The 19563-nt window shown below is 44.9% G+C and overlaps 1 protein-coding gene across 2 annotated transcripts in view; it reads right to left on the bottom strand.

The window, feature by feature from the left end:
- The window catches only part of PLCB1 (phospholipase C beta 1), a 370971-nt gene extending 351621 nt beyond the window's left edge, over window positions 1-19350 (bottom strand). The window contains exons 1-2 of one of the 2 annotated variants that reach the window (XM_032184566.1): window positions 19094-19350; window positions 7285-7362 (exon numbers count right to left, since the gene is read on the bottom strand). In XM_032184566.1, coding sequence (XP_032040457.1) covers window positions 7285-7362; window positions 19094-19192 — 177 coding nt within the window. In that variant the 5' untranslated portion in view covers window positions 19193-19350. The remainder of the gene's footprint in view (window positions 1-7284; window positions 7363-19093) is intronic. The other variant, XM_032184565.1, reaches the window with a different exon arrangement.
- Window positions 19351-19563: the final 213 nt, after the last annotated feature.

Below are 19563 nucleotides of genomic sequence, written 5' to 3'. Positions count from 1 at the left end.
TATCCTCCCAGCAATCAGGAAAGCTGATGGCCTAGAAGCCAATTTTCAAACGGTGCTAATAATAGGTCAGTCAGCAAAGCACATGCTGCAGAAATTCAGCCAAACGTACGTACAAACAGTGGACGTGAACACAAGAGGCTGTTTTAATTAAGGAGAAGCGAGACTGAGGACTAACTCTCTCGTTTACCAGGAGCACCTCCACCAGCAAGGCAGGCACCCTGTGCCAGCTGCTGAGCGGGCAGGCGCAGGCAGTCCCTGCCGGAGGACTTGTGATGGACAAAGTCAGCAGAGGGCAGCCCGGGAGGCACGGCAGCCCATTGCCAAGTTAGGGCAAATCGGGACCGAGAGGAGACGAGTGCCCAGGTCTCCTGACTCCCAGACAGCTCCTAAAAGCACGCATTGCTCTTAGTTAAGGCCAAGTGCCTACAGAAACATTAAGCAGCACTATAGCACAGGAGATGTGAATCATGGGGAAATTGTTATTGAAGTCACAGCATTGGAAACGCTGACACAGATGCCCATTAAAGAAGCCACTTCAGCATACAGCTAATATTCTTCTGTACCACAAATTGTCTTAGGACTGTTCTCAGTAACTGAGAATTTAAAAGCGCGAAAATCTGGATTTCAGGAGGTTATGGACAGCCCAAAGTCATCCTCCTTTTTTGAAGTTCTTTGGGTTTTTTCATTTCAGAAACTGTACCCTGGACTTACTGTGTAGATTAAATCCAAAGCCTGTTTGCTGTTCCTGCCTCCCTCACAATAATAAGGGAGATATTTAGCAGTGGGAAATGCTCATTAGAGATCTGCGTTTGATGTAGTACCATTTCCCTAATGGGCCTTGAACAATTTCCATGTTTTGAAAGCAGAGAGATTTCCTTTTAAAAATAAAATCAGCGGCCTGATGGGAAGTTGACCTCCACGAAATATTTCCTTCCATTATCACTTTCTGTGGCAATCCTCTACCACTTTCCTTGTCTCTTTTATTCCCCTCACATACCAGTATTTTCAGTGGTTACAGAACCCCACGAGCTGCAACTTCCAGGTGACCACGAGCTGCTGCCAGGCTGACTGCCCTGCGTGCCAGGAGGTATTTCTGTACTGCAGAGAAAGCACCAGCAGGCAGGTCAACTTTCCAGGACTGCCACTCTGGCTGCTAACAGGGACAGCGGCTCAACATTTGAATGCTTTACCCTCAGCTGTTAGGGATTAGTTAGATCATCTACTGCCACGGTGATTTTTGTGATGTTTCTCACACATCACCTGTGGAGGAAGAACTCACCTTTAAGATTTCAGTTCCAAAGTCTGCACTGCTGAGCCTACTGGTTACAACCACCCCTTAGCAAGCAGTTGCATCCTCGAAGAGCTGCTCTTCCATTTCTCATGAAAAATGTGACAGACACAGCTTTGGATGCCAACATTTTCAGTAATTTTCTTATCCCAAAGTTTTGCAGCCTGTTCAAGAAACCACATCCCTGTTCTTGAGTTCCCACTGCCCCTACAACAGCTCCCAACATTACACCTCAAATTCACCAACCGAGAAGATGCAAAACCCGGGCAGAGGCCCAGGTATTTGCTACACCACTATTTTTTTTACTAGCTTCTTCAGCTTCACTCCAATTTCTAGCTCTGGAAACCTCACATCACAACTCCTCGTCCCAGAGGAGTCCTCATCCAGATTCCCAAAGAAAATACCCTGCGTCACCTCTTCCAGCATGTGACTTCTTTATTCTGAAAATGGCTTTTTCAACCCAACCTCACCCAATAGTGGTGGAAGACTGGCCTCGCTTCCTCAGTACCTCAGCCGCCTTCAAACACAAAAGACGCCTCATTCCCTGCATTTCCAACTGAACTACAGTGAGTTACTCCTGCCCTGAAAAATCAGAAGCAATCCACACATGCAATAAATGGATAAAGGAACAGTGCCATACGGGCTTAGCCTCAAACATTGCCATTCATGGCAATGTAACTCGCCCTTCAGCAGAAGAGGATTATAATCCGGTATCACAAGGGTCCTGTTGATAAGAAGCTTCCCCAGCTGTGGCATGATTTCCATGCATGCCAGTTTTACACTAGAGGCAGATGTAGATTATACATCATGTTTTTACAGAAGTCTATGGAGAAGCACCGCAAGTACTTGAGCACTGAGAACATGAGGCATTTAATACAGAACCTGCTACCAGTACAAGAAACAAAGCACTCCTCAAAGGCTTAAACATACAGGTCTTATTCAGTACCTGGTAAAATGCCAGTGTGGCACAGGGGTCTAAGTTCTTCCAGCTCCTGCGTTTTGCAGCTAAATCAAAGGCAAGTCTATCTGCACGTCAGAAACTGTGCGATAGAGTCCCACGTATCCAATATTCACTATCAAACAGTATTAACAGACAGAGATGTTGACTGCTGAATTGTGAGAGTTGCTAAAAAAACACGAGGAAAGCCAGCAAGTTTTTCATTGTACATGTTAAAATAACCATTTCCAAGGAGAGACATGCACCATCTTTTCTCATTTAATTAATGGTATTTATAATCTCAGTTCTCCAAAAGGTCTAGTTATTCAGTTTTTTTTCCTTTTTACATGCCAGGAAGAAAAGTGTGAATACATGTTTAATGATGCACCTCTTGGATGTTCTCAGCAATGAGATCCACCGCTGAGTAACCTTGCTCTTGAGTAAATTAAGCCAAACAGTTGGTTTTAGGAGCAGGTATTTTTATACCTAGTAGTATTAAATATTAAATCCTTCCCATTAAATTATTACATATATTTTAAATATTGATATATTAACTCCAGCCATTATTGTTTGCTTGTCAAATGTATTGTAAAACCTAGGAAGATGTAATGAAAAGATCTTTGACCCATAGGGCAGTCCAAATATTGACTGGATTGCTTTAAAGCCCCTATTCAAGACAGACACAAAAGAACTCTCTCAAATAACTCAGCCATAATCCCCAGCAGCTGGAAAAACGCCACATCTTTCATTTGGACGAGGGCAATGGGAACGACACAGAATTTACAAACATGCTGAAGCCAAGTCTAATCCTACAGAATCCTACCTACAGCAGGCAGAGCCCTGGGGCTCTCCTTCACACATCCACTCAGCAGGCCACATTTGGTTTTCAGGCCCAAAGAGACTCGGTCACCTCAGGACACAAGTGGAGAAAGGACCTTTGAGGCCAAAAAAATATCATCTCGTTATCACCAGGAACCACAGTGTGTAGTGTCATGAAATGAGAAAGCTCCAGCTCAGGAGAAACTGGAGAAAAAATGCCCAGCGGTAGGTACATCATCCCACCTTCTCTCAAATACATTCAGAAGCTCAAGCTACAAATTCTGCAAGCTTCCCCAGCCTCGGGAGCAGGGACACCTCCCTGATATCCCATAGCTTAGGTGGTGCTAGCACTCTGCAACCAGCAGAGGAGGAAGCTTCAGCCACGCATCCCCTCCTACTGAGCATCCCCTCAGCACTTAGAGCACTTTCTCAGCACTGCCTTCTGTGGGACAAATGGGATCAACATCTCTTTACAACAGCTTTTCTGAGGAAGACAGATTAGAAGGCACTGTTGACTCCCCAGACCCGGATGCCTACATTTCATGACACACACAGTTAGACAGCTCATCTCTTTCCACGTGGACTGGGTCTCCATGCCCCCAATTTTCAGCATGCTGCCGTGTCGGTGAGGTTACCTACCTGCCCACTTACACATAAATCAACCAACACTAAAAACCGATGCCATCCATTTGATTGCATAATACAACTTCCAGCTAGAGAATGCAAAAATAATAATGCACAAACTGGCCAACAATACTTATTTCTTGTCCTGTGCTGCCTATGCATCTGTTGATAGACTGATTTCTGTCTGAGTGTATCCCCTGAGAACTGCTGTTATCTCTCCTTTTTATTCCGGTAGAATTTCTTTTCACCTGGTTGGATTTCAATTTGTCCTTCTTCAACACTCATGAACAGAAGAACAGATGACAGAAATGGCATTCCGTTTTCAAAGAAGTAGCAAAGAATTGAAATATGTTTTAGTCAGGTCACAGAAATACAACAATGCAATGAATATTGTCTGCGTTTCCTATAGTTAAGGGACATTACTGAAACAATAAGATATATAACAGATGTTAGCTTGTCACATTAATTATTTTTTCTTTTTTTTTTTTAAACCCCATGTTGAGAATCATTCAAGTAATAACGTGAAATCAGCCATCGCTCTGCATACAGATGAAGCAAGTATTCCAGAACTTTCACCAACAAAAGAATTTCATACTGCAAAACCCAACTAAAATCAGAAAGCTGTCCTGCCATCTGTTTAAAATGGGCTTTAAATTTCCTTGTTGTCATCAGAAAAGAAATACAGCAAAATGCTATGTATGATTATTTTGAAGGCTTATCTTTATCGATGGCAGCAAAATGTAGTTAAACACACAAACACACAGTGTGCGTGTCACACCGCAGGATCCCGCGGTGCTCCTGTCAAAGCACAAGCCCAGAGCTGAACTGAATTTGCTTCGCAGCCCCTCACTGCAGCTAAGCCCACACTACGGTAGGCAGCAAAGGTCAACCTAGCACATAAAAATCAAAGAGGAATGGCACATGGCCAGAAGAACCCGTACACATTTCCATCCTAGGCTACTGTTTACTCTGCTGCTGATAAAGTCAATTTACACAGAGAAGCGTGATCAACCGCTTGGTGATACAAAAGCTCCTCAAGTCCAAGTGCAGTGGTGCTGGGCCTGGGTATCTGGCAGGACACACCTGAGCCAGCCCAGACACAATCAAAGGGTCAAAACACAGCCCTGCAGGAAGAAGCAAGGCGTGTGAGCACACATCTTGCACTGAGGGAGGCCTGAGCAGCTCACTGCTTGCCTTGCCTGAGGTTGTCAGATGCAGGGAGGGAAACGCTACGATCTCCTTCATCCTAAACCCAAAAAGCAACACACAACCTCTCCAGGAACTCAGTTCTTCGTGCGGCCAGAGCTCGTTCTGAAGGACTTCTCAGACACACTGCTAGACACTACGTATTATTTCCTTTCTCTGCAGAGAGGAAACAGGAAAACAATGCAAGCTCAACCAGTTAGAGAAAGCTACACAGCTACAGCCACCAGTGACAGAAGCTAAATAAAAAATTAAGAAGAGGAGCTTTTTTTTTTTTTTAAATATACAGTGCTTCATGTATTTATTTTAGATTACTGATGAGACAACAGCAATCAAAGCAGCTAGACAAAAGCCAGATTCTTCAAAACAATACTAGACTAAAAAAAAAAAAAAACAAACCAATCACAGTCACACAGAGGCTGTGTCCTTCTGATATTGCTTCAAGCAGTTCCAGTGTCATCACAAGACCACCATTTCCATAGAAAGAAGGAAACTCTCTTAATTTCTATATATCCTCCTTTTCAATGTATTTGTTATTTCACAGTAAACACGAACCCAAATATTCTCTGTAACAGCAGAAAGCGGCGTTTCCTTCCCAGTCCTTGCAGTATCAGCACCCCAACAGAAATACATTTACTTTCTTTATGTAGGTACTGTTATAATGGGGTACAGGAACAAGCTTTCCCTAATTGCCATGAATTATTAACCAGAAAAAAAAAAAAAATCACTTTTGTTGCCCTTCACAGAGGCTTGATTTGCAAGTTTAAAAATCAAAGTGACATTTAATGTCTCTTGTACAAATGCCCAAGCTTTTAAAAAAAATGCTCTGGGCATTATAAATACATTTTTTCATGAATATGAGCACAACAATTCTATAAATAGCTATTCTTCACAGAATTGCTTCAAGACATTGTTTTTAGAGACAACAGTAGGAAACTGAAGGAGGTCTTAGTGCCAAATATATTAAAAGTTAAATAAACTCTCCAATCAACTCCGGTTTTCCATTTATTATTACAAAGTTTGCTACTCTTTTTCAACTTAAACAATTAGTTTATGCAAGGGAAGCAACAGATCAGTAGACTGTGCTGTGTCTTGGCATAGCTACTGAGTTGGTGTAAATCAGTCATATCCTTCAACTTCTCAGGGGATCCACTTTGCTTCTTCGAGCAGCTATTTAACAACTCCAGACCGTCAACAGATGAACGCATTAATAACCAGCACCACCTTGTACAAGCACAAGCAAAGTAAGGCAGGATTTTTATTATAACTCCAAGATATGACTTTCAAATACACTGACTCAAAACTGTTCTCCATCTCCTCTAAAAAGCAAACATCGCAAGATAAATATGAGCTAATGTAACAGCAAATTGCCTGTACAGTCTGCACATTTAATGGTTGCTACCTCCTCAAGCAATTTGTGCATTGGTATCTAAACATAAAATCAACAGGAACTTGTGAAAAACAGCTACACAATGAGCAAAGCAGGTTTCCAGAGCCAGAATAGCATACTTAGTCATCTTGGCATGTACTCCAAAACAAGGCCAAAGGCCCAACACTACCAGGTTTTCAGCAGGCAAAGGGTACAGACACTTAGCTCCTAAGCACTTGAAAGTTCATCTGTAGAAAAGAGGAACCTATTTAGTTTCTAGTTTTACTGCAGCATTTTGCTATAACAATTTCAGCAATAATTGGCTATTACATAGTTTATATGCTTTATGAAAGAAGTTGTACCCAACTGCTAATCGCACAGATGCTTTCAGCATGCTGCAAACCACAGTCTCCAACAGCTGGAAATACAACAGGGCTGATTTCAAGGGGTGACACCAACACCAAACTGGAGTAATGCAGCGATGAATCAGGCCATGAGCTTCCCAACAGCTCCCCAGCCATAACAGTGATCTAAGCATGCTGCAATGTTTTTAAAAGAAAATGAGCATCCAGTAAGGATTAGTAAGAATTTCGTGACGTGGCCCATCAGGCGAGGCCAGGGAGCGTGGGGCAGTTCAGGAGGAAGAATTCAAAAGGAGCTCCAGCCTTTGGGTATTCTAGCCCTGCCATGTACCACATGGAAGGCAAGACAGAAACCACAAGTCAAGTATGAACCAAAACAGCTAGATTGTCACCTGTAAACCAAAGCATTTATACAACTCATCGGGCAACAGCTCAACAATGTAGCCAGAAACAATAGGAGCACAGCAGAAATCCAGTCTCCTACCCTTCTCTCCATGTTTTGTGCACCAGGAATGGACCACAGACCTTTTTATGTTCACTCCCCAGAAGAATAGAGGAACAAACGCTGATGCTATGTTTGTCTAACATGCCAGAACCAGCACACAAAGCCTCCTGACTGCTGCCCATCACACCATAGCAAACAGAAAGGATCATTCTGGAGTAATTAATCTTTTCCTCTTACCTTGTTTTGATCTGTCCAGTAGAAGAAAAATCCCTGTGGATCTGTTCTGAGAATAATCGGAGTGACAACAGTGGAGTCCTAGAAGGAAAAAAACAAAACACAAATTAACGTTAGCACACAGGACACGTAATTATGCACTAGCTGCTTTGCCACCCCGTTAATGAACTGCAACATCTAGATACTACTCAGAAGGTATCACTTGCAAGATGTCACTAGAAGAATTTAATGTCACCTATCTCCATTTTCCTGACATAATGTATTTCCATTACTGAAAAGACAGTATTAAATAACTTCAAATGTGTCAACGCATGGAGTTTTTCCAGAAAAACTGGAAGTGGAGTTAAACAGACATCGTGTGCTAATTGCCAAACCAGAGCCCATACAAAAAAGTACTACAGTTATCACAAGTCCCATATGTGAATCCAAATTAACCTTTGGATATAGAGAAAACCTAAATGCCTACAAGCTTTAATTAACAGATAAAGACTGACTTTGCCAACAAAACCTGAGGTAGTGCCTACTATGTTATAATAAGGCTTTGTCAACTACTTTAACACTAACAACCACCACCACGCAGCTATTAGGGTTTTAGTCATGACATACACATGCTCTTTCCCTTCCCCCAGATCAGTTTAAAACCTGTCTGCTCTGGTAACAAACATAGCTCGGGTCATTTAAAAACAAGCACACTTGTAAGCGCCAGCACTAAGGAGGCCTGGTTTCCTACATATTTATGTATTCTGACTGGCGCCTGACCCAGGAGATACAAGCTCTATCCAAAGGCTCTCCTGCAGGTGGGTGTTCATTACATCTCTCACCCACTGGGATTCCCTGGTGCCTAACAATAATTGAAATCAGCGCAGTCTGGTCCTGATAGAGTTTCTCTTCTCCTTCCTCTGCCATTTTTCATGACATCTGTAAAAATGCTGCTACGTGGGGACCCTACCTTTTTGCCAAACTCGATTAAAAAGTTATGGAGGGAGCACAAAAGAGAGGAAGGCAGGCAGAGAGAGAGATTGCTTACGCCTTATCTCCACAGGAAACCAGACTAAATACACAATTCCTCCTCAAACAGAATGTAGATTTTCAAAGTGTTAAAGGTGTTTTACAGCTTTAGTATCCATCTATTTTCAAAGCAGCAGTATGTGAGGTCAGTCTAAATTCCTTTAAGGACAAAAATAGGCTCTGATAGGTTCAAATCAAAATCAAATGCATTTGTGATTTGTTTGTTGTTTTCTTCAAATGCAAGTGAAGTTGTTGGAGGTGGCATTATCATAAACAAATAAAAACTAACTTAACGTAAGCGTCATTTCCAAGGCAAAAAGATAAGCCTTCTGCATCATGCCATTAGTACAGTCCTCTGTGATGGAGCAGCAAACTCCCAATAATGGACGTTCATGAAACAGGGAAGTTGGATTATTCCCAGTTTGCATGTTTTCTATCTCAGCACAAGAGAAATACAAACCGAAAAGCAATTCCACACTAGGAAGAAATATAAGATCAAGCCCCTAGATGAGTGTAGAAAACCTCTTTGCTCCCAGAAGACATGGGCTGGGGATTAACTGTGCCACAGGTACAGTGACACCCAAAGGGCTCCACGTGGGCTTTTGGAGGCTGGGAACAAGCGCGGCCGTCCCACAACTATGGGAACTGCCCAGCTGGGAGCAGAGCTGCTCACACAGCACTACCAACCCCTCTTTTCCTCACTACAACAGGAAAAAAAAAAAAAAAAAAAAAAAAAAAAAAAAACCAGTTCTGGAGACAACACTCTTCTATTATATTATTTTTATGTCCCACACAGCCTTTGCATAACTATGTAAAATGAATGGAAAAGACTTGAAACGTCCTTCTGCTTTGGGATGAGATACAACTTGGGGAAGGGGGGGACAAAGAGAAAGAAGAGAAAGAAGTGATGAGAAACAGGCATGAAGAGATTATGTCTCAGATTAATCCATTGTGCAAGTGAATTCTCTCAAATCAGCTGCTCCAACCCAAAGCTGTTCAGATTTGTCTGTGCTGATGACTTCGAGCTGTCAAAGTAATACTTGTCCAGCTGTGGGTTGTAAGGTGTTGGCCTGAATCAGACTCATAAACGTGGAGCTTGGGGAAGAGAGCCTTCAATACCTAGCAGGCAACATAAAGCAAATCTCACTGTAACAATGAGTTAATTTATGATCCACTGTGCTTCAGGAAGATTTTAATAAATAAATAAAAAGCAGCCATACATTACGCCTGTCTTCTAGATTAGCTACACTTCTCTGACATTAAGCACAGCACTATTAACACGCTGATGAACATGGGAACCCCACCCTGCCACACTGAACACAAACACAGGATCAGAGAAATACTTGGTACATGTGACTTGGTGTACGTAACTATTAGGAACCCATCCACGCAGTTAACAGCAGTAATAAAAGTCACATGCAGAATGTTTTATATATTCTACAAGATAACTATAAATCTCAGTCCCTGCCACTAGGAGCCAGACTATTTAGTTCTGGGAACAGAAGAATGGAAATAAACTTCTCTAGTCAGCTCTGCAAGTTGTTTTGCCCACTCAACAAAGGACAGAGGGTTCGTGTCACGTGGAAGAGGTCTGTTGCTTGTGTATTGCTTCACCATCATCTGCAAAGGTAGGCAGCAGTCAAAAAGGTACATAAACGCACATTTATTTACTATTTCTATATATATATAAAAAATATAATATAATATAGGCACATTTATTTACTATTTATATATATATATATAATATGAGTGTGCATGTGTATATATAAACACACACTATTATATGGAAGAAAGTGTGGCTTCTTACCCAGAAGACACACCCGCAGTCATTCAGGACAGTGTCCTGAAGTCCATTAATTCCGTTTCCTCATCCAAAGAGCCGACTGTCTCATAACTCCCCTGAATAGAGTTACCAACCACATTCACTTCTACACAAGAGGCTAACAGACAGGGCCCAAGTGATCTGCACTGCCTCTCAGCCCTGTCTTCTAGTTGAGGCAGTTCTATACAGAGCTGTAAAAAATAAAGGAAAAAAAAAAAACACTCAGAGGACAAACATACAAGCAGCAGAGGTTCATTTCTCCCCTAACCTGTTCAGGTCCAGAACACAAAAATAAAACAGATGAAAAGGAAGAAAAAAGAAGGTAGCGTTGTACATCCCTAAAACTGTCAGTTTGGGAAATTAGCACACATTTATGCGTCTAGAAAGGGCACGGATCCTCTGGAGGGCTACAAAGCAAGAAGCCCTTTGTGTAGGGGCCCCAGATTCGTAAGACACTTCCAAGTGTATAAAGAAAGAAGCAGGAGTGGTGACCAAAGAAAGAATCAATGGTGGTCAGGCAGGGGAGAAGAATAGAGAAGCAGGGTGTCACAAGCAGTGAAAACGTCAGTGACTTCTCAGTTGTTTTTTAAGAGCCACCCCTGGGTGCTCCTGCCAAGCAGGGGCTTGGTTTCTGACTGATGGCACTGCAAAATCCTTGAACAGAAAGACCGAGTGGTCCTGTTCCGACAGGCTTCATAGCACACACACATCCGAACTTGAGTGATTTTTTTTTTAAAGAGAGCTTTTAATTTGACCTTTAAAGGCCCTCTACCTTTTATTTCTTGACTTTGGGCCAATTCTCTACTTTCCTCCAATTTCACAGCCTCAAATCAGTGATGTGGTTTGGTCTATACATATTCCATTCATTTGGCTCCTAATTGCCAGCACAACCTCAGACCCTGCAATAGCAACATCCTCTTTTATACTTTTAAACAAAGAGGTTTCAAATTTATTCCCACAAAGTGCCACCGAGAACTCTGGGATACTTAGGCACAGCAGAACACAGCCATAGGAGATGAATGTGCAAACGTACACGGAAGTGTATGTAACTACTGCAAGGTCTAATGTTAGGTGTAGGCCTCCTAAGCTAGATCCCAAATCAGCCAGCAAAAGTTGCCACCTCTATTTTAATATTACCAACCAAGAACTCCCTGTACTTCATTATGTGCTAAGGCAAAGGTGTATACTATCACCACCACGTTTTGTGTCAAGAAAAATTGGTGTTAAAACGATCAGAGAACGTCACTGCTGTACCTGTGTTGCAGATACTGGATCAATCCCATGATAAATGGGAAGCTTCTAATGGATCTTAGAAGTGGTTTACAAGGGAGCGAAGTTCTACACGTACCTTGTCAACTGCAAGATCACAAGTCAGGTGAGCCTGTGTTTTTATAAAGCAGACAGATACTGATGATGTTACTAATGATGTTGGGCCCCTCACTACAAGAAGGACATGGAGGTGCTTGAGCGGGTGCAGAGAAGGGCGACGAAGCTGGTGAGGGGCCTGGAGAACAAGTCCTACGAGGAGCGGCTGAGGGAGCTGGGCTTGTTCAGCCTGGAGAAGAGGAGGCTCAGGGGCGACCTTATCGCTCTCTATAGGTACCTCAAGGGAGGCTGTAGCGAGGTGGGGGTTGGCCTGTTCTCCCACGTGCCTGGTGACAGGACGAGGGGGAATGGGCTTAAGTTGAGCCAGGGGAGTTTTAGGTTGGATGTTAGGAAGAACTTCTTCACTGAAAGGGTTGTGAGGCACTGGAACAGGCTGCCCAGGGAAGTGGTGGAGTCACCATCCCTGGAGGTCTTTAAAAGACGTTTAGCTGTAGAGCTTAGGGATATGGTTTAGTGGGGACTGTTAGCGTTAGGTCAGAGGTTGGACTCGATGATCTTGAGGTCTCTTCCAACCTAGAAATTCTGTGATTCTGTGATAAACAGAAGCAGTCACAATCCATACCTACAGACTTTTAAAAGAACAGGAGATCAACCTTTCTGATCAGCTCTTCCTACAGGTGGGGCTCACAGCACTGCCTTATTAACCCTGTCCATTGCCTGCTTTTGCCTCAGATTTTCAGAGGCCTCTTCACATCCCCAAATAATAACCTGAATACTTTTTACTCACAGCAGCATTTCATGCGCTTGAAACTTCTCCTGGAAAGTTTCTGCCAAACTGCTTCCAAACCCAACGCTAAGAAATAGAGGTTGTTTCTGGCAGAAGCAAGTATTCTGCAGATTTCCTTTCACCTTGGAGAATGGGCTTGAACTCTGGTTGAGCAAGGGTGTAAAAGCTGCATGGAAGGTGTGAGAAGAGTCCCTGCATGGAGTTTTCTTGCCACCCCACCATGCACGGGGATTGCAGGATTGAGGAAGAAGAAGAGGAAAGAAGGGACAGCAAAACCATAGTTTACATGTGTTCAGCAAATAGATTAGCTTCTAACTTCCATAATACACTGGGCACACTCAGACTGGAACTAAGCAGGATTACGCAAGCAATTAGCGCTATGAATTTCTTTAGTCCAACAGCTGAACTACAAAGGACAGGGAGAAACTGTCCGTCCCCTGGTTTGCTTGTAAAGGAACAGATTGCCAAAAGGGAAGGCTGGAGACACTGCAAGAGCGCTGGAGGTTGGAAGCAGGAGAAGAAATCAGAATTGGAACTGAGGGCCAAATAGGATTGGGACTGGATGCAGGACTAGAAGTAAAAGTTGGGACCTGTAAACTGAAATCCCACTTGTTGCACAGGAACATGCAGGGAAATATTCTTCACCATTAGAGTGGTTAAACCCTGTAGCAACTTCGCTGACGGCACCACATGACAGAAGTCATCATTCTGGTAATTAAGGCTAACTTCCTGCAAGTTTAAAAGAGCTACTTCAAGCAGGATTTGTTTCTCAGAAGCAGACTGCCCCTGCCTCTTTCACGACATCCACGATCTTAGGTTAATTACAGCCTTATTTCACGTAGCTGCCAGTTGTGTGTGTGAGCCCTTATTTGTTGTAGATGCTGCAAATTATGCAGTGAAGAAGGAAGGAACAAAGAAATGTATGTAGCCAAACGCCAACTGGGAAGCTATCATCTCTGCCAGATAGCTCTGTGATGCTGAGCAAATCATTTAAACCAAACTGCTCATCGGCATGACTGCTGTATTCTGATTTTAAGGGAAAACCAGAATTCTATTTCCACATTTCATTATCTAAGTTTTAGAGATGCTGAGCCCAAATCAGGCATCTGCAGTCACTAGGGACTCATTCTGAACATCTGACTGCATGGTGCTATGCAGTCAGAAAATTGGGTCCAATGTATCTAATCACGGATTAAAAATTAGGAGTTTTTAATGTTGGTCTCTTTTTTTGGACCTGCAACAGTACAATAGGGAACACATTTTGTCATCTAATGGGTCTTGTGAAAATAAATTAAGAGGTGCTTATGAAGCATTTCCTTTATAATAGATAAAAGACTCTGTAACGATTAAAGTTAACTCTACTTCACCACAGCTTTTTATAAAAATAATAAAAAAAAAAAAAATTAAAAAAAAAAGGCTTGCAGCACTTGCAGCACTCAAGCACTAGGGTGAAGAGTCCATACAGTACACAACCTCAGCGCACTGTTCACTTCCCTTCCATGCAGGATTCTTATTTACTTAAAAGAGACGTGTTCTGATTTCCACTTTCTTCAGTATCTAAGGCTCCAGGCGCTCAGAGGCTACCATAACAGATGTTATCTGCAACTTGAACCACGTGAAGTCTTCCCCAGTTCTTCGGAGGCACACATCTCACCACTCTGCAGGGGACAGCTAACTTCGGGCTTTCCCCTTTAGCAAATGTTAACTGTTGAGAAATTTTAAACTCAATCTGATAACTTGTTTATGTTGCAAGAGACCCAAACCACAACTTCTATTTGTTTAGGTTCAATATTTTCATATAGCATGGAGCTGTTGTTTGTTTACTACACAAAGAAAGAAAGAAGAAGAAAAAAAAAAAAAACAGAAACTCTAAAACATTTGACTAACTTCTTCCCTCCAGACTGAAAACATTCAGGAAAAAAAAATAAACTGTTTTCAGTTTATTGTTCTAGTTTCATACACACAGAACAATGGTTGCTCATTTTTCACAGCCCCAGTACTACCCTGTAGTGACAGACTCGTGCAGAGTTTAGAGAAATGCAGGAGGGTGGGAAAACAAGCTGCACGGGCATCAGCATCTTAAACCGCTTCTCAACATTTCCGGTCATTTGTTGTTGTTGTTGTTTGATCTCTGCTTATCCATAATGATACTTGGATGTTGCATTTACTTGAAAGCTTAAAGGGGATGTACCTCACACTCTTGATAACTTCTAAGAGCCTGTAACTAAATAGAGAAGGCTGAGAACTCTGCATAGCACTCGTCTGAACTCAAAAAAAACATCAAGACAAAGAAGGGGGCTCTAAGAGAAAGAAGGCATTAGAACAGAATCTAAAAGACCTGGGCTCATTTTTGTTTCTCCCTGGAATACCTGGTGCTGTATCCACTAAACAATACTACCAGTCAGTAGTTTAGTTTCAGTAACTAAAGGTTCCTTTAAAATAATAGTAATAAAAAAGGAATCATGTCCCTCACCTTAGGCGTTGCTACATTACCTTACCGGTATCGTTAACTTGCAAGTAGAAGTAAATAGCACAAGTCACAGAGCAAGCAGTCAAATTCTTTATGTAAAGTACATATTATCACTAGGGAAGACGAGAAAGCCTTTAAGCAAGAACTGAAAGCAAACCTATTTTTGAAAATACACCATCAAATTAACTTGCTTCAGTATGCCAATTACCGCTCTTAGAAAACACCAGTTCGGCTGTGCTCTAGCTGGTGCACTATTTGTTAACTCTGCTATGTCTACCTTGTTCCCACTGCAGGCCAAAGTAAGAAAAAAAAAAAAAAAAAGAAAAAGAGAGGCAGAGGCAGGTCTCAGCCCCTTCAGACTCCAGCTCAGTGCTGAGGGAAGTCTTTCTTTAAGAAGGAACCTCCTTTATACTCAGGGTTCATTGATGTCCTCAGCTAGGAACATATTCTCCTATGTTAAACTCAGCCCTCTACAGAAAAGCTTCACCCATACATTTGAATGCATCCTTTTTTATTTATTTTCAAACTGTTTTAAAGCTCATCAGGAAGAGCTGCTACAGCCCTGGGTTTCACTACAGCTGAGTGGCTCAAGTCAGCTCTCCCTCTCTCAGAGATGTCACTTCTCTCTAGGAATGACAGAGCACATCTGTTCACAACCAGACCAGGGCTTAGGAGACTCAGTCTCTTCACAGCAGTAAAGAAGTGGTTGTAAAATCCCAACTGGAGGCAGCATGAAGAAACAGGACTTGAAGAAGCTCAGGAAACCGGCACCATAAAGCAGGCACACACGCACATGCATCCACAACCCCCCCCCCATCTATGCAACTGGTCACTTTGGTCCTTCGCTCACTCAAACTCCAGCTATTTCTGTCCGGTGCCTTGTGAACCCGGTCCAGATATCAAAAACAAGAATTAATTCTGAATTTGGTTTGCTGACTGTAAGACTGCTGTAAACTAAAACAGAAACAGTGTGAGAAAAGCAAAGTACCAGGGAAATAATGACCATCGGCTTGATTTCAGTGCTTTGCATCCTGATCCCAAACTGAACTGGTGAAAAGCCTCTAGGTAAGCATGGGATGGCTGAACATGTGCCACTGTAGCCGACCCCAATGCACAGAAGTGTGACTTGAATTGCAAAACCGGAACTTTTTAATTGACCCTAATGCTTTTACAATTTAGAAACTGAAAATGGTCTGCGGAGGAAATGGAATTTCAGGGCTCCTGAGCTGCCTGCCTTCCACCTGCCTGCATTTGATCTTAAGTGCTTGATGTAACCTCTTCCTCTCCTCTGCCAAGATCTCGGCACAGCTCGGGCAAGGCTTTTCTCCTTCAAACCGGATTATCATCACACCTCGGGGGGCGGGAGGGGATGCGGGCACTGGAGGAGATCCCAATGCAATATGTAGCACACTTCCCCGCTGCTCCTCAGAGAGGAGGCCCGTATAACAGTGCCAGTACCACATCTGCCTATTAGCAGCTTCGCAGTTATCAATTAGGCACAGAGCTGCTGGAAGCACGGGATGGTGAGTGCAGGGCTGGGGCTGTTTGGAAGCCTGTACCGCTGCTGCCTTTGTCAGACGCGTCCTGCGCAGCACACTGCAGCATCCTGCTGAAGGATGCCGAACGCATTCTTTAACGACTATTACTCTACACACCATGAAATTCCTTACACGCCTTTCATGCCCTGGTTAAAATCCTTTCTGCATTCCCATTAAAAAAAAAAAAAAAAAAAAAAAAGCACTACTTTTCAGTAGTTTATAACTCAGCTGAAAAAATTTCGCTCGGGGCTGGAACTTGGTGCAAGTTCTCAGAATTCGCTGCAAACTCTCCTTTGCCTTACGAGACGTGAAGACGAGCCAATAGAGCCATCTTTAAACTGCAGAACAAAACAGCAGGACAGCGTACCAAAACGGTACGCCTGCAACAGGAATGAATGCTGCCCTGGTGCACGGGCAGTGCAGATGTCCTGAGCTCCAGTTGTTACTCAGCCACAGAACAGACCAAATCGGTGCATAATCAACACCAGCGTGAGCCCAGCCTCTCCGCACAGCCCCGTTAGTGCAGCAGATCCAAAGCACTCATTACGGCCAATTCCCTGTTCCTGTCATATTTTGTAGTTTACTATTTCTCATTACAGCCCATTGTTTCACTGAGAGCCCATGCGCGTGTATTTACACGACAGAGCACAGAGGTTCAGATTAATGATCACCATTTTTAAAAACCCTTGGAGCAGATTAATTGATAGAAAGCAAATACTCTGAAGTGGTTATTGGCTACTCAGTGACAAATACCCACAGTCACTGAACATGCATCGCTCTGAAGACCTCCTGATGGCCAGAGTGCCAAAGGAAGGAGGTGAATTTCCACTGAAACTTTTGATTTTGTTGGGCTTCCACTGCTGAGAAGAAACGTTAAGGGCAGGAAGGGCAACGTGCATACACACGGTGTGTGGTCAGCAGTCAGGTACCGCTGGTGTTGTTCCTCACACAGGTGTGGCTCCATACACAACAACTTCCACAAGACTGCTAAATTTGCTCACAAAAACACTCACTAAACACACCAGGACTCTCAGACACACTTTCCAGGTAACACCCGCGTATCGCTCAGTATCACCTTTAACCTGAATCTCGTATCTTTTGCTAGATTTTAGCCCTATTTTATTATGGCAGCCTTTCTGTTTAAAATTGAAGATCTTCCATTTAAGTCTATAGCAGACAGATTAGCCGCTGAACATCCACTGTGCACGGAGAACACCTCCTTCAAATGCTACATGTACAGTATAGTGCATGGAAATAGCACTTAAATCATTTGAATTGTTGCCTAATTGCTTGGACTCTTGGTCTGGAGACTGAAATCACACCATTGACTTGACCTCTGGATCTATCTGCGTACATTTCATGGTAGCTTACCAAACTAAAACAATAACTGCAATGCCAAGGCTAAGATTACATTGTACTACACTGATGAAAGAAACTGAAGGAAAACATTCTCTGACTATCAGGCGAGTGATTCAAGCTTAGCTCCATCTATCTTCAGATCAATCATAACCTGTGTCAAGCCACTGTTTATTGCTGTGGACAAGGTCAGGTTGCTCGGTTTATTAGAAAGGTATTAGCTCCTTATTGTAAATAACATTCCACACCACAGTTGGATCAGTTTGTGTTTTTTTTTTTTTTTTAGTGTTCTTTCCCTCCTTGAGAGCCTTTATCACAGGTTTATAGAGGTCAGGCTCACACATTTGGCTGCTGGACAGGCTGAGAGCAATGGCAAAGCAGCGACACGTAACAGGACAAGAACAGTTGTCAGACACATGAACTGCTCCTTCTCCCTCCCGCCAGTTGTTGCTGTGCCTGTCCTTAGCACAGCAGAAATACCCAAGAGCTGTGTTAAGACTCTCAAAACAAGTTATCCTCACGGCTCTCCTGAGGCTCAAACTGCCCAGCACACCCACCTTCTTTCCCAGCCGCTGCCCCGCCACAGCTCTAGCCTCTCTGCCCCTCTGTCCCCAGCCCACCCAGTGCCAGCCCCGTGGGGCACCCGGCCCTCCACGCACAGCCAGGGCACAAACACCCCATGTCACGCTGGAGGCACGATGCTGCGAGACCAAAGCCAGCCGTCCTGCCTGCTCTCCTTCTCTCCCGCACAATGTTTGTAGTTTCACGGTCTGACAAAAAGGCAGCTAGCAGAGAAAGCTCAGCTTTCTGCTGCCTTCCTCTGACACGGTCCTGGGAACAGCCTGCCCGCGAAGGTGAAGCCAAAGCCATGCTCCTCTGCTGCCTGGGGCAATGCTTGGCAAAGTGTCGGGAAGCAGCAAGTGGCAAGGAGAAAGCAGGGGGGGATTCTGAGGCGAGTCTCGTGTCCTCGCCAGCCAAGGAAGGAGAGTGCCTTCCGCAAAGGAAGGAAGATGAGAGGGAGCGGGGAGCCGAGGGACAGCGTGCCCGGGGCTCGGCAACCCCGCCGGGCTGGGGGAAAACAACGCGAGGGACAGCAGCCACCAGGACAGGACAGAGAGAGGCAGGGAGGAGGAAAGGAGAGCCGGAGCAAGAGCCGGGGAACAGGTTGAAACAGCCGCGTAGAGCCACGGGGATGGAGCCGAGCAGGCTGGCAGGAGGGAGGCGGCACAGCGCCAGCAGCCAGCCGAAGCACGGCTCCTACGGGCGAAGCGAGCGCGGGGGCGACTCCGGTCTTGGGAGAAAGTTTGGCCGCCCGGGGCTGGCGCTGCAGCAGCACCCCCGGCCCGGCACAGCCCAGGCGGTGTCACCGACGCTGCCCCAGCGGCCACCTGCCCGCCGGGCGACCCTGCCGGGCTCTGCCCCAAGCCGTGCCGGGCTCCCCGGCTGCTCCCGAGCCCCCCTAGGCGTGGCGGAGCCCCCCTCCCCGGGCGGGCAGCTATACTCACATCGTCCCACTTGACGAATTTGACGCCTTTCTTCAGCGCTTCGGAGACGCAGACGGGCTTGAGCTGCAGAGCGTGCACGCCGGGCTGTGCCCCGGCCATCTGCCCCGCATGGACGCGCCCGGCCCGGAGCCGAGGAGCTTGGGGCGAGCGGCCGGGAAGGGGCTGAAGGGGAAGCGAGACCGGGAGCCGCGGCTGGCTGCGGGCAGAGCAGGGCAGAGCAGGGCAGGGCAGCGGCCGGGCGGCTTCAGCGGTGCCGGCCGAGGGGGGAGGCGGCGAGGCGGCGGCGGGCAGGGCGAGCCCCGCGGCGGCGCATCCCCTATACGCGGCGGCACATCCCCTATATACGGCCCTGCGCCCGCTCGCAGCCGCTCGGCAGGGGCACGGCGCTGCCCGCTCCCCGCCCGCCCCTCCTCCTCCTTCCTCCTCCTCCTCCTCCTCCTCCTGCTGCTGCTGCTGCCGGGCGCGGCCCC

Source organism: Aythya fuligula, chromosome 3 (genome assembly GCF_009819795.1).
Source record: "Aythya fuligula isolate bAytFul2 chromosome 3, bAytFul2.pri, whole genome shotgun sequence".
Lineage (NCBI taxonomy): Eukaryota > Metazoa > Chordata > Aves > Anseriformes > Anatidae > Aythya > Aythya fuligula.
This window is presented reverse-complemented; position numbering and strand designations above follow the sequence as displayed.